Below are 15,705 nucleotides of genomic sequence, written 5' to 3'. Positions count from 1 at the left end.
AAAACACTGGTTGGGTGTTCGGCTCGCAAAGTAAGGGCTGGAGCCTACCTCTACCCTCTATGCCTCTTTCCCCTCCATTTTCTCTCTCCTCTCCATTGTATTTCTCCTCCCTCCGTTGTCCCTCTCCCACCTCTGTTGTCTCTCCCCCCCCCCCTCCAGTGACTCCTCTCTGTGGCTCCCCTCTGTTGTCTCTCTCCCCTCTTCTCTGTGGCTCCTTTCCCCTATGTGCCTCCTATTCCCTCTGTGGCTCCCCTCCTCTCTGTGGCTTTACTACTCTCTGTGGCTCCTCTCCCCTCTGTGGCTCCTCTCCCCTCTGTGGCTCCTCTCCCCTCTGTGGCTCCCCACCACACTTTGCCTCCTCTTCCCTCTGTGGCTCCCCTCCTCTCTGTGACTTTACTCCTCTATGTGGCTCCTCTCCCCTCGGTGTCTCTCTCTCTCTCCCCTCTGTGACTCTCTCTCCCCCTCTATATCTCTCTCCTCCCTTCCTCTGTGTGTCTCTCTCTCTACCCTTCCTCTGTCTCTCTCTTTCTATCTCTCCCTTTCCTCTGTTTCTCTCTCTCTCCTTCCTCTCTGTGTCTCTCTCTTTCTCTCCCCTTCCTCTGTGTCTCTCTTTCCCCTTCCTCTGTGTCTTTCTCTCCCCTTCCTCTGTGTATCTCTCTCTCTCATTCCTCTGTGTATCTCTCTCTCTCATTCCTATGTGTCTCTCTCTCCCCTCTCTCTGTGTCTCTTTCTATCTCCCCTCTGTGATCTAGATTGAGTCCCACATCAAATTTGTTGTGAAAACCTCCACACATGATATGGCTTTTTCGCATAGCGCTGCCATTACAAGTTTGAAAAAAAAACCCATAATTTATGTAAGAACTTACCTGATAAATTCATTTCTTTCATATTGGCAAGAGTCCATGAGCTAGTGACGTATGGGATATGCAATCCTACCAGGAGGGGCAAAGTTTCCCAAACCTCAAAATGCCTATAAATACACCCCTCACCACACCCACAATTCAGTTTAACGAATAGCCAAGCAGTGGGGTGATAAAGAAAGGAGTAGAAAGCATCAACAAAAGAAATTTGGAAATAATTGTGCTTTATACAAAAAATCATAACCACCATAAAAAGGGTGGGCCTCATGGACTCTTGCCAATATGAAAGAAATTAATTTATCAGGTACGTTCTTACATAAATTATGTTTTCTTTCATGTAATTGGCAAGAGACAATAAGGTAGTGACATATGGGATAGCAATACCCAAGATGTGGATCTCCACTCAAGAGTCACTAGAGAGGGAGGGAATAAAATAAAAACAGCCATTTTCCGCTGAAAAGATTAATCCACAACCCAAAAAAATAAGTTTATTTTCATAATTGAAAGAAAAAAACTTAAATCAAAAGCAGAAGAATCAAACTGAAACAGCTGCCTGAAGAACTTTTCTACCAAAAACTGCTTCCGAAGAAGCAAATACATCAAAACGGTAGAATTTAGTAAATGTATGCAAAGAAGACCAAGTTGCTGCTTTGCAAATCTGATCAACTGAAGCTTCATTCTTAAAAGCCCACGAAGTGGAGACTGATCTAGTAGAATGAGCTGTAATTCTCTGAGGCAGGGCCTAACCCAACTCCAAATAAGCTTGATGAATCAAAAGTTTCAACCAAGAAGCCAAGGAAATAGCAGAAGCCTTCTGACCTTTCCTAGGACCAGAAAATAAAACAGACTGGAAGTCTTCCTGAAATCTTTAGTAGCTTCCACATAATATTTCAAAGCTCTTACCACATCCAAAGAATGCATGGATCTTTCCAAAGAATTCTTAGGATTAGGACATAAGGAAGGGACCACAATTTCTCCATTAATGTTGTTAGAATTCACAACCTTAGGTAAAAATTGAAAAGAAGTCCGCAAAACTGCCTTATCCTGATGAAAAATTCAAAAAGGAGACTCACAAGAAAGAGCAGATAGCTCAGAAACTCTTCTAGCAGAAGAGATGGCCAAAAGGAACAACACTTTCCAAGAAAGTAGTTTAATGTCCAAAGAATGCATAGGTTCAAATGGAGGAGCCTGTAAGGCCTTCAGAACCAAATTAAGAAATTGATTTAATGACAGGCTTAATACAAACTAAAGCCTGTACAAAACAGTGTATATCAGGAAGTATAGCAATCTTTCTGTGAAATAAAACAGAAAGAGCAGAGATTTGTCCTTTCAAGGAACTTGCAGACAAACCTTTATCCAAACCATCCTGAAGAAACTGTAAAATTCTAGGAATTCTAAAAGAATACCAGGAGAATTTATGAGAACACCATGAAATATAAGTCTTCCAAACTCTATAATAAATCTTTCTAGAGACAGATTTACGAGCTTGTAACATAGCATTAATCACTGAGTCAGAGAAACCTCTATGACTTAGTACTAAGCATTCAATTTCCATACCTTCAAATTTAATAATTTGAGATCCTGATGAAAAAAACGGACCTTAAGATAGGTCTGGCCATAACGGAAGTGGCCAAGGTGGGCAACTGGACATTCGAACCAGATCCACATACCAAAACCTGTGTGGTCATGCTGGAGCCACCAGCAGCACAAATGATTGTTCCATGATTATTTTGGAGATCACTCTTGGAAGGAGAACTAGAGGCGGGAAAATGTAAGCAGGATGATAACACCAAGGAAGTGTCAGCACATCCACAGCTTCCGCCTGTACATCCCTGGACCTGGACAGGTATCTGGGAATTTCTTGTTTAGATGAGAGGCCATGAGATCTATCTCTGGAAGACCCCACATCTGAACAATCTGAGAAAATACATCTGACTGGAGAGACCACTCCCCTGGATGTAAAGTCTGGCGGATGAGATAATCCGCCTCCCAATTGTCTACACCTGGGATATGTACCGCAGAGATTAGACAGGAACTGGATTCCACCCAAGCAAGTATCCGAGATACTTCTTTCATAGCTTGGGGACTGTGAGTCCCACCCTGATGATTGACATATGCCACTGTTGTGATATTGTCTGTCTGAAAACAAATGAACGGTTCTCTCTTTAACAGAGGCCAAAACTGAAGAGCTCTGAGAATTGCACAGAGTTCTAAAATATTTATTGGTAATCTCACCTCTTGAGATTTCCAAACCCCTTGTGCTGTCAGAGATCCCCAAACAGCTCCCCAACCTGAAAGACTCGCATCTATTGTGAACAAAGTCCTGGTTGGCCGAACAAAAGAAGCCCCTTGAACTAAACGATGGTGATCTATCCACCACATCAGAGAGTGTCGTACATTGGGATTTAAGGATATTAATTGTGATATCTTTGTATAATCCCTGCACCATTGGTTCAGCATACAAAGCTGTAGAGGTCTCATGTGAAAACGAGCAAAGTGGATTGCGTCTGATGCTGCAGTCATGAGACCTAAAACTTCCATGCACATAGCCACTGAAGGGAATGACTGAGACTGAAGGTGCCGAAAGGCTGCAACCAATTTTAAACGTCTCTTGTCTGTTAGAGACAGAGTCATGGACACTGAATCTATCTGGAAGCCTAAAAAGGTGACCCTTGTCTGAGGAATCAAGAAACTTTTTGGTAAATTGATCCTCCAACCATGTTTCTGAAGAAACAACACTAGTTGATTCGTTTGAGATTCTGCAGTACCTAAAGACTGAGCTAGTACCATGATATCGTCCAAATAAGGAAACACCGCAATACCCTGTTCTCTGATTACAGAGAGTAGGGCACCCAGAACCTTTGAAAAGATTCTTGGAGCTGTTGCTAGGCCAAATGGAAGAGCAACAAATTGGTAATGCTTGTTTTGAAAAGAAAATCTCAGAAATTGATAATGTTCTGGATGAATCGGAATATGAAGGTATGCATCCTGCAAGTCTGTTGTGGACATATAATGTCCTCGCTGAACAAAAAGCAGAATAGTCCTTATAGTCACCATCTTGAAAGTTGGTACATAACGATTCAAAATTTTCAGATCCAGAACTGGTCTGAATAAATTTTCCTTTTTTGGGGCAATGAATAGATTTGAATAAAACCCCAAACCTTGTTCCTGAAGAGGAACTTGCATGAATACACCTGAAGACTCCAGGTCTTAAACACACTTCAGGAAAGAATGAGCTTTTACTGGATTTGCTGGGATACGTGAGAGAAAAAATCTTCTCACAGGATGTCTTACTCTGAACCCTATTCTATACCCTTGAGAGACAATACTCCAAATCCATTGATTTTAGACAAATCTAATCCAAATATCCTTAAAAAAACCTTAATCTGCCCCCTACCAGCTGAGCTGGAATGAGGGCCACACCTTCATGCAGACTTAGGGGCTGACTTTGGTTTCCAAAATGGCTTGGATTTATTCCAATTTGAGGAAGGCTTCCAATTGGAAGCAGATTCCTTGGGGGGAGGATTGAGTTTTGGTTCCTTATTCTGACGAAAGGAACGAAAACGGTTAGAAGCCTTAGATTTACCCTTAGGTTTTTTTATCCTGAGGCAGAAAAACTCCCTTTCCCCCAGTGACAGTTGAAATAATAGAATCCAACTGAGAACCAAATAAATTATTACCTTGGAAAGAAAGAGATAGTAATCTAGATTTAGATGTCATATCAGCATTCCAAAATTTAAGCCACAAAGCTCTTCTAGCTAATATAGCTAAAGACATGGATCTAACATCAATTTTGATAATATCAAAAATAGCATCACAAATAAAATGATTAGCATATTGCAGTAAGCGAATAATGCTAGATAAGTCAGAATCCAATTCCTGTTGCGCTAAATTTTCCAACCAGAAAGTTGATGCAGCCGCAACATCAGCCAAAGAAATCGCAGGTCTGAGAAGATGACCTGAATATAAATAGGCCTTCCTTAGAAAATATTCAAGCTTCCTATCTAAAGGATCCTTAAAGGAATTACTATCTTCCATAGGAATAGTGGTACGTTTAGCAAGAGTAGAGTAGAAATAGCCCCATCAACTTTGGGGATATTTTTCCCAAAACTCTATAGATTTTGCTGGTAAAGTATACAATTTTTTTAAACTTTGAAGAAGGAATAAAAGAAGTACCTGGCTTATTCCATTCCTTAGAAATCATACCAGAAATAGCCTCAGGAATAGGAAAAGACCCCTGGAGAAACCACAGGAGGCTTAAAAACAGCATTTAAACATTTATTAGACTGAACGTCAAGAGGACTGGTTACCTCAATATCCAAAGTAATTAACACTTCTTTTAATAAAGAACGCATATACTCTATTTTAAATAAATAAGTAGATCTGTCCGTGTCAATGTCTGAGGAAGGATCTTCTGTATCAGATAGATCCTCATCAGAAGAGGATAAATTATGTTTTTGGTCATTTGAAATTTCATCATCTAAATGAGAAGTTTTATAAGACCTTTTACGTTTATTAGAAGGTGGAAATGGAGACAAAGCCTTCAGGATAGAATCAGAAACAAATTCTTTAAAATTTACAGGTATATCATGCACATTAGAAGTTGAAGGAACTGCAACTGGCAATGTACTATTACTGATGGATACACTATCTGCATGTAAAATTTATAATGACAACTATTACAAATGACATTCGGCAAAATAATTTCTACAATTTTACAGCAAATGCACTTAGCTTTGGTGGAACCAATGTCAGGCAGCAATGTTCCAGAAGAAACTTCTGAGGCAGGATCAGATTGAGACATCTTGCAAAATGTAAGAGAAAAAACAACATATAAAGCAAAATTATCTATTTCCTTATTTGACAGTTTCAGGAATGGGAAAAAATGCAAATAGCATAGCCCTCTGATAGAGAAAAAGGCAAGAGGCAAACATCAATGGGGTATTGAAATAATGAAAAAGTATGGCGCCAAGTATGACGCACAATGTAACTTAAACTTTTTTACCGCTAAAACCGGAAATGACACACTCTCGTCACTAATGACGCAACCGTGTGAAAGGTCTCGGCGTCAAGTATGACGCAGGAAATGATGAAATTGCGTCATAGATGTATTTTTTCGCGCCAAAAATATTTTTGCGCCAAGAATGACGCAATAAAGTTTAGCATTTGATGCACCCGCGGGCCTAATACCGCCCTCAATTTGCAAGAAGTAGTCAATTGAAAAAAAGACTAAACCCCAGGTAAGAAATAAATTTCTTTTAAAAAAAAATGTTTATATTCCCCAAATATGAAACTGACAGTCTGCAGAAGGAAATACATGAACCTGACTCATGGCAAATATAAGTACAATACATATATTTAGAACTTTATATAAATGCATAAAGTGTCAAACCATAGCTGAGGTGTCTTAAGTAATAAAAAACATACTTACCCAAAGACACCCATCCACATATAGCAGATAGCCAAACCAGTACTAAAACAGTTATCAGTAGAGGTAATGGTAAATTGAGAGTATATTGTCGATCTGAAAAGGGAGGTAGGAGATGAATCTCTACGACCGATAACAGAGAACCTATGAAATAGACCCTCGTTAGGGAAATCATCGTATTCAATAAGTGATACTCCCTTCACGTCCCTCTGACATTCGCTGTACTCTGAGAGGAATCAGGCTTCAACAATGCTGAGAAGCGCATATCAACGTAGAAATCTTAGCACAAACTTACTTCACCACCTCCATAGGAGGCAAAGTTTGTAAAACTAAATTGTGGGTGTGGTGAGGGGTATATTTATAGGCATTTTGAGGTTTGGGAAACTTTGCCCCTCCTGGTAGGATTGTATATCCCATACGTCACTAGCTCATGGACTCTTGCCAATTACATGAAAGAAGTATTTAACGCGCGTGTTATGCTGCATACCGCACAGAAACTAAGTTCTAACTTGGCATTTGCATGCATGTGTTGGTAGGTTTTTATTTTCATTATGAGTAGGGTTTTTTAATTTTTGTAATGTAGAATTTTTATTTTGTGTTTTTTTCAAAGTAATGTTTGTAAAGTTTATTTTTTAGTTTTCTTTTAAAAGTAAGTTTTTTTTTTTAAGGTAGATAGCATATTTTAATGTATGTGTATTTTAATTGGGGTTAAGTTAGGGGGTGTTAGGTTAGGGGGTTTAGTTATTAGTTTAATACTTTGCGATGTGGGGGGTTGGCGGTTTACGGGTTAATAGTGTATTTAGATACTTTGCGATGTGGGGGATGACGGTTTAGGGGTTTGTAGTTTTAGTTATTGTTTGTGCTGTGGTGGGCTGGTGGTTTAGGGGTTAATTGTTTAAATTAGTGTTTGCGATGTGGCGGGTGGTGATTTAGTGGTTAATAGTGTGTTTAGACACTTTTCAATTTTGGGGGATGGCGGTTTAGAGGTTTATAGTTTTAATTAATGTTTGCGATGTGAGGGGATGGCGGTTTAGGGGGTTAAATTGTAGTTTATATGTGTAAGTGTACTTTGTAAGTTATTTTTGATGTGATTTGTGAAACTTTTTTGTTTCACAAAACACATTACTACAGCTCTTCAAATGCGGAATGGTTAGTTGCGGAAAAGACCATATTGGGCATGGGAAAGACAGAACACGTGACTTGTAAAATCGAATCCCTGACCATTACGTGTGCAAAGACCATGTTGTGCGCAGAAAAACCATACCGCCCGACTTGTAATCTAGGTCTGTGTGTCTCTTTCCCCCCTCTCTGTGTCTCTCTCTCTCCCCTCTGTTTCTATCTCACTCTCTCCCCTCTGTGTTTCTCTCTCTCTCCCCTTAGTGTCTCTATCTCTCTCTCTCTCCCCTCTGTGTGTCTAGCTCTCTCTCTCCCTTCTGTGTGTGTGTGTCTCTCTCCCCTCTGTGTCTCTATCTCTCTCTGTCTCTCTCTCTTCTGTGTGTGTGTCTGTCTCTCTCTCTCCCCTCTGTGTCTCTCTCTCTCCCTCCCCTCTGTGTTTCCATCTCTCTCATGTCTTTCTTTCTCCCTTCTGTGTGTGTCTCTCTCTCCCTTCTTTGTCTCTCTCTCTCCTCCCCCATCTGTATATACACATATTAACACATATATATATATATGTATATAAGCATATACATATATATTTACAGGGAACACACAGTTCCCATAGACCGCAATGTAAAGGCACTTTTCAGTACTGTTTTTTTTTCTAACACCCCACACCCGCCAATTTTAACCCCATATAACTGATTTTTTTTGCAGTTATTTTATTTTAAAAAAAAGATGCTACTATCTTTATTTTTTTAATAACATTTATTACACTTAATTTTGGGGACATTTATAATATGAACCAGAGATCTGATCTCTGGTTAAATTTATAAGAGCTACTTGCTACCGCGAGCTTGCAGTATCAATAACTAGTCACTTGTAAGGTCTGGAGCCTGCCTCTCCCTTTTGTGTCTCTCTCCTCCCTCCGTTGTCTATCTCCCACTCTCCAGTGGCTCCTCTCCTCTCTGTGGCTCCATTCCCTCAGTTGTCTCTTTCCCTTCTGTTGTCTCTCTCTCCCCCAGTTGTCGCTCCCCTCCTCTCTGTGGCTCCTCTCCCTTCTGTGCCCCCTCTCCCCTTCTGTGGCTTCCCTATTCTACGTGGTTCCTTTCCCCTCTGTGGTACTACTACTCTCTGCGGCTCCCCTCCCCTCTATGGCTTCCATCCCCTCTATGTCTCCCCTTCTTTCATCTATGTGTGTCTCTCTCCTCTCTGTGTCTCTGTCTCTCCCCTCTGTGACTCTCTCTCCTCTGTGTCTCTTTCTCCCCTCTGTGTCTCTCTCTCCCCTTTCTCTGTGTCTCCCTCTCCCCTTCCTCTGTGTGTCTCTCTCTCTCCCCTTCCTTTGTGTCTCTCCCCTTCCTCTATGTCTCTCTCTTTCTTCCCCCTTCCTCTGTTCTCTCTCTCTCTCCCTTTCTCTGCATCTTTCTCTCTCTCCCTTTCTCTGCGTCTTTCTCTCTTTCTCTCTCATTCCTCTGTGTCTAAGATCTCTCCCCTTTCTCTGTGTCTCTCTATCTCCCCCTCTGTGTGTCTCTCTCTCCAGCCTCTGTGTCTCTCTCTCCCCTCTGTGTCTCTCGCTCTCCCCTCTGTCTCTCTCTCCTCTGTGTCTCTTTCTCTCTCTCTCCTTTCTGTGTGTGTGTCTCTCTCCCCCCCTCTGTGTGTCTCTCTCCCTCCCCCCGTGTGTGTGTGTGTGTGTGTGTCTCTCTCCCTTTTGTGTCTCTTTCCCCTTGTGTGTGTGTATCTCTCTCTCCTTTGTGTGTGAGTGTCTCTGTTCTGTGTGTCTCTCTCTCCCCTCTGTGTGTGTGTGTCTCTATCTCCCCTCTGTCCTCTCTCTCTGTTCTGTGTGTCTCTCACTTCTGTGTCTCTACCCTCCCCCCTCTGTATATACACATATTAACACATAAATATATATGTATATAAGCATACCATGTATATTTACAGGGAACACGCAGTTCCCATAGACAGCAATGTAAAGGCACTTTTCACTGCTGATTCTTTTTCTAACACCCCACACCCGCCACTTTTAACCCCATATAAATGAGTTTTGCAGTTATTTTATTACAAAATAAAGATGCTACTATCATTATTTTTTTTAAAATATATATTACACTTAATTTTGAGGACATTTGGTGGACATTTATAAAATTACCCAGAGAGCTGATCGCTGGTTAATTTTATACGCACTAATTGCTACCGCAAGCTCTACTACCTAAAAGGGTATGAGACCCCTCAATTGAAAAATTGTGATGAACTTTTTCTTATGAGGGCTCCTTTGAGGCCATTGCCTCAATACAGTAATTGCATTAGGTAAGTACAAGTACACAAAAAGAAAATGATTAACCTGTTAAAACACAAACAATAATAAATCAAACAAAAAAACCATGTGTTAGTGCAAAAAGGATATGTAAAAAAAAAGAAGTAAATTGGAGATATTAAGGCCCATTTATCAAGCTCCGAATGGAGCTTGAAGGGCCATGTTTCTGGCAAGTCTTCAGACTCGCCAGAAACAGCAGTTATGAAGCAGCGGTCTAAAGACCGCTGCTCCATAACCTTGTCTGCCTGCTCTGAGCAGGCGGACAGACATCAACGCAATTCAACCCGATTGAGTACAATCGGGTTGATTGACACCTCCCTGCTGGCGGCCCATTGGCCGCGAGTCTGCAGGGGGCGGTGTTGCACCAGCAGCTCTTGTGAGCTGCTGGTGCAATGCTGAATACGGAGAGCATATTACTCTCCACATTCATCGAGGTCTTGTGGACCTGATCCGCACTGTCGGATCAGGTCCGCAAGACCTTTGATAAATTGGCCTCTAAATCCCAACTCCAAATGTGCATAAGTGATCCCAGGAATTACTTCTCAGTGGAAATGAATGCTGTAGTTAAACTCCAAGGGTTAACCCAGGGCCGGCGTTTTGTATTAGGCAGAATAGGCTGCCGCCTTAGGGCCCACCAGCTGGGGGGCGCTGACTGAGCAGTGCTGAATTGCCGACTTTTGAGCTATAATAAAAAAAAATTAAAAGTTTTTTTTTTTTTTTTTTTTTTTAAATTTGATCTCTTCATTTAATCGCTTCTGTGGGCTGAACCCCCCCCAACCCCGCTGCATTTATAGCCCTATGTGATTGATGAGTTGACTGTTGTTGACATAGACATATTGATGATGGCGGATCACAAGACATCACTTCACACACCGTCCGCGACGGACGGTCAGAGAAGCTCAGTGAAGGACTGCCTGGTGGTGATGACGAGGGAAGTGGAGGCGGAGCTCACTTGCCTTAGTTGCGCAGCACACAGCCTGCCAGTGAGTGGCTGACTCTAGTCTGATTGACTGCCTACGTCACGTCACTCACTCTGAGTGAGAGGGAACGTCTCCACGTCATGATTCAGGCAGCCAGCCACCATCTCTGAGCCACGTGAGGAGGTGTGAGCCCCGGCCCGCGCAGATCATCAGATCCATTACGACCGGTCGGACCGGGCAGTGCGGCCAGTCGGACTCGGCAGAAGAGAGTGACTGAAGTCGACTCGAGAGTGAGTGAGGAGGACTCGTCTAGCCAGGTTAGGTTATTATGGCAGGAATTAGGAAAAATAATGGATGGCTGTGCCATTAATCCCAAGTGGTATGTTCTATCTACACAAAGGCTTCTGTTCAATATTTACAGCTGTGATGTGGTTACTTATTATATTAAAACAATGAAAAAAAAAAAACAATGAATACATAGGAGTAAACACTAGTATCATAGTTAGTGGTATTGAAAAATGTATCAGAAGCATAATAAAAAAGTACTTGGTGTACTTAGTTCTTTCAATTCCAGAAAATGATACAGCTAAGAGCAGCTCTATATCTATGGGAACAGACTTTTCCATGAAGGGATGGATTTGCCATTAGGTAACAAAAGCAGCTTATGCTGGGCATTTCTTTAAGAAATAATGCAGCTCGTCTTTTCAAGTGAAATAAGAAGAAGAAAAAGATAATCCAATCATATTTTGTAGGAAAGAGAGCAGAGATCTTCAGACACCCCATGTAAACACATTGCAATGAATGGCGTTGTTGCTTTGCAATGTTTTTACAATTTGCAGTTAGAATTGGGTAAATATTTGGGTTAGAGTCAAGTGGTAAACATGTTTGAGAGTATTGGACCATATTGCCAATAATCTTCTACATTTTCCTACATAAACTTTAATATTGCAAAATATTAAAGAATCATTAAAGTTATTGTTTTCTAAGAAATCTATCATATAAATTAACAACAGTGGTAGCTCAGATATGACACACTCCTTTTAAAGGTTCCACATCCTGTCTAAATATCCTCTGACTATGGACACAAGGAACCTAACTTCAGCCTGTACCATGTCTTTTTTAGACCCCTATGACTTGTAACACTAATGTATGTATTTGGGGCCACTACATTTGTATCTATGCCCAAGAAGAAGCTATACAATATTTGTATTAGCTGCACTGGCAATTATATTTACAATAAATACAGTTTAAGATAAGTTTATCTGGGTGGCAAGTTATTGTCATGAAAGCTAATGACAGATCCAGTCCTGGCTATAACACATCACAAGGCAATACACTGCAGTTCTCTAATTTTTATTAATAACCTTTTTATGGGTCTATAAGTCTGTGAATTTGTTGATGCTATTGAAGAAAATGGATTTACTGCAGTTTATATAATGGGCACATCAACAGATAGATAAGACAGACAAAGAGACAAACAGGCAGTGAGATACAGATAAACTGATAAAGATAGATAGATGATAGATAGATAATAAATAGATAGATTATAGATAGATGGACGGATGGGTGGCAGTGACTGTGATGCCATGGAAGTTCAGACAAGACAGGGAGATCCAGCTTTAGATAATCAGTTGTGTGATTGCATGCGAGTATAGAAGCATTTGTATTGTTCCTTCCTTTGAAACCTGTAACACTGGGCAGACTCTCTCTCTGCCTGACTAGTGCTACACATATACAGTATGTGATGGTTATCAGTATACAGATATACTTATATGAGTGCTTGGTGAGATAAAAAAGGGATATATATAATACACATAATGGTTATGGTCCAGACTGGAACACAACCAAGGCAGAGTATCAGGAGGAGATAAAAGGTTACAACACACACACATATACACACACACATACATATACACACACACATACATATACACACATACACACATATACACACATACACACACACATACACACACACAAACATATCAGTCTGATCCCGCCAAGTGTGAGTACCGGGTTGGCGGCCTTAGCAGAGTTTTTTTTGTCAATAGTTTAGCAGTGAAGAAGTCATATTGCAGCCACAAAGACTAACCCTGATGCTTATACTAACCCTTACACTATGCTTTAATGCTAATCCTTACCCTAGCTTTAAATATCAATACCAGCATGATATAGTATGTATGTATATGTATATGTATATGTATATATATGTGTATATATATATATATATATATATATATATATATATATATATACTGTGTGTGTGTATATATATATATATATATATCTATATATATTTTAATACATTTTTGTAACATTTTGTAAAAAGCAGCAATGGTATGTAATTGGGGGGGGGGGGGCGCAAAATTTATCCTTGCCTGTGTGGCCAAAAATCCTAGCACCGCCCCTGGGTTAACCTCAAATAAAACAGATCAATGCTGCCAATGGTGAAGTCCTGTGAGACTATAGGGTTAATTCACATGTAAGTTGTATACTCACATACTGCAGAGCTTCACATCAAGCTCTAGATATAAAAGCAATGGGAGACTCCAGAAGGAGCAGATGAATGTTAAAACAATTTATTAAAACGTGTTAAAATCACAGGGGTTTACAGAGAACCACAGCTAGAACATCCGTATATTACACAGACTGTATATTGTAAACAATGTCTATGATTATGGTTTGCAGTTCAGAAGGTTGGTCTCCGCCCACAACGTGACATCACATGCTCAAATCCAACAATCGTTTCACCAAAAAGTTGCTTGGCTTTTTCAAGGAAACCCCTGTGATTTTAACACTTGACATTTGAAATTAGGGACAGATATGTAGCAGAGTTAGCCTTGAGAAATCAGCAAGTGCATTTCAAGTTCTGAGTATTGGAAATTGCTCAATTTTTAGAGCTAAATTACATGAAAAGAAGGCAATAGTAATGTTAAATATATAGGTTCATTATGCATAACTAAATATTTTAGATATAAATCTCAAGGTGTTAACTGTACCTTTAAAAAACAGAAACTCCAATCACCTATGATTTAATAATGCAATGTGTTCCTAGCACATTCAATGCCAATTGTTTAGCTTCTCCAGAGTGTATAATAATGCACAATTTAGCTTATTTCCTCCACTTTACCCCTGATTACCTTATTCTGCGTTAACTTATTTTTGTTGTTCAACACAAAGACAGCCTTGTCTATTATACCAAGCTCCACTTGCGCTCCATTGTCCCCAGACAAAATAAGTTCTACAATTTGTTGGGGACTATAGGGTTTAACTTGATCTGTCTTCGATTTCACGTTTAGCTGCAATAAAAACAAAATATGTTAAAATTATTTCTATACCATTATTTTGATTTGACTATTTGAAGTAAAATTATTTTGTTGAATTAAGGAGATCACATAAGTATGACAAGTGTTCATGTGTTATTGAAATGATGTCTTTAGTAAAAATCTTCATCAATACTGAATTATTAAGCTGCCATAGGATATATATTGCTAAGATACATTCTGCTAGATCTCTTTTGAACAACTAAAATTGTGGGTTGTGGCCAACCTCCTAAACAAATTGAACTTTTGAAGGTGTCAATCACTGTCCATTTTCTTTCTTCTGAATCAGTATACTTACTCCAACATTGTCACCACAAGGTTTTAAAATCTCATTGAGGATTCTTCCCACTGTTCTGAGAGGCACTAATATCATAGTTGGGTTTCTTTTTCTTTTTTTTTTTTTAGAATTCCAATATGCATATGAACAATATTTTTGCAATCTTCATAAGAAGTACTCACATGTCCTGTATCTTACATATTCCAAGGGCAAAATTTACCATCCTTGCAGGTGGACAGGTTCACAAATAGTGAACCTGTCCACCTGCAATAGCCACTTGGGATGTTGGGTTACACTGAATTTTTTTTTTATAATATTTTTTTTATTGAGGAAATAATTTGGCATATAAACAGAATTGCAGCAGTGTACAATAGGATTCCATACTTGCTTAGAACAGGTTACATCTTATGAGTTACACATCAAAATTGCATATGTAATATACAATAATTGCTATCCACACGGTGTAAGGTAAATAATCTATGCTATTGCTGCAAGAAGAAAAATGAGAATAAAAAAAACAGTTCAATTACATGCCAGTGAAAATTTGAAACCTTCCTACCTTCCTAGGGGGCCACTCATGGACCCCACAGCACATGCAATAAATGACAATAGCAGGAGGTGGCATCTATATTAGGAGGTCACGTATAGACCTCAGATTTTGTTTGTATTAAGTGAAAATTTGATTAGCTAGACCTCAAGCTTTATTTGTATTAAAGAGTAAATAAGGTTGTGGCATAGGCAAGAGAAGCCACACTGTTAATCCTCCTAATCTGGGAGGCTTTTTATTTGGTTGAAAGAACAGAGCAGGATTAAAAAAGTATGGTGTATGAAGAAAACATGACACTCTAGGGTCTGTTGTAGAAATGTACTATATACATAGCTCTTTAAAGACAAGTGGTTAGTGCATTCATGTCTAGTAGTGTTGTTCAGAAGGGTGCTTGTTTGATATGTGGGGATTTTTTTGTTGTTGTTGTTTTTTTTGTTTATTGTTCTAGGCTAAATCTAATGTAAAGGGTAGGCTTGCAATATGGTTGGAGGTGGCTTGATTTGTGGGTTACGTTATTTTGCACTAGTCCAAGTCTGTTACAGGAGGTAGGTTTATGGTCTGGGGAGTTTTGGCTTGGGATATCGGAGTTATTGTTTGTACTAGTCCGTGTCTGTTGCGTGGAATGGGTTTTGACTAAATATAGAGGAATCTTTGAGGCTTCGATTATCAGGGTACTATTGGAGGTTTGGCTAAGAGTAAATAATGAAGCAACACTCAGGTGAGACCAAGTCAGGGTATGACCAACTAATATAAGCCACCTATTATCTCTAATTAGACCACAGAATATAGGAGTTTATACCACAACAGATCTTTGAAAACACCGCTAGCAGGTTATCTACTAAATGTACATGGTTCGAACATTCGAGTAAGCCTGTACTAATACTCCCTACCCCTCATTCCCTCCTTGTGTTTTGACTATAGTACTCAGCATGCCGCACTACCTC

At 39.8% G+C, this 15,705-nt stretch overlaps 1 protein-coding gene across 1 annotated transcript in view; it reads right to left on the bottom strand.

Annotated features, from left to right (window-relative positions):
- LOC128647389 (complement C3) overlaps positions 1-15,705 on the bottom strand; it is a 572,326-nt gene that overhangs the window by 353,106 nt on the left and 203,515 nt on the right. The window contains exon 13 of the mRNA XM_053700176.1: positions 13,755-13,913. Within this exon, the coding sequence (XP_053556151.1) occupies positions 13,755-13,913 (159 nt within the window). The remainder of the gene's footprint in view (positions 1-13,754; positions 13,914-15,705) is intronic.

The sequence above is a fragment of the Bombina bombina genome, chromosome 2 (genome assembly GCF_027579735.1).
Source record: "Bombina bombina isolate aBomBom1 chromosome 2, aBomBom1.pri, whole genome shotgun sequence".
Taxonomy (NCBI): Eukaryota; Metazoa; Chordata; class Amphibia; order Anura; family Bombinatoridae; genus Bombina; species Bombina bombina.
Note: the sequence above shows the minus strand (reverse complement) of the source record. Positions and strands in the feature narration are given on the sequence as shown.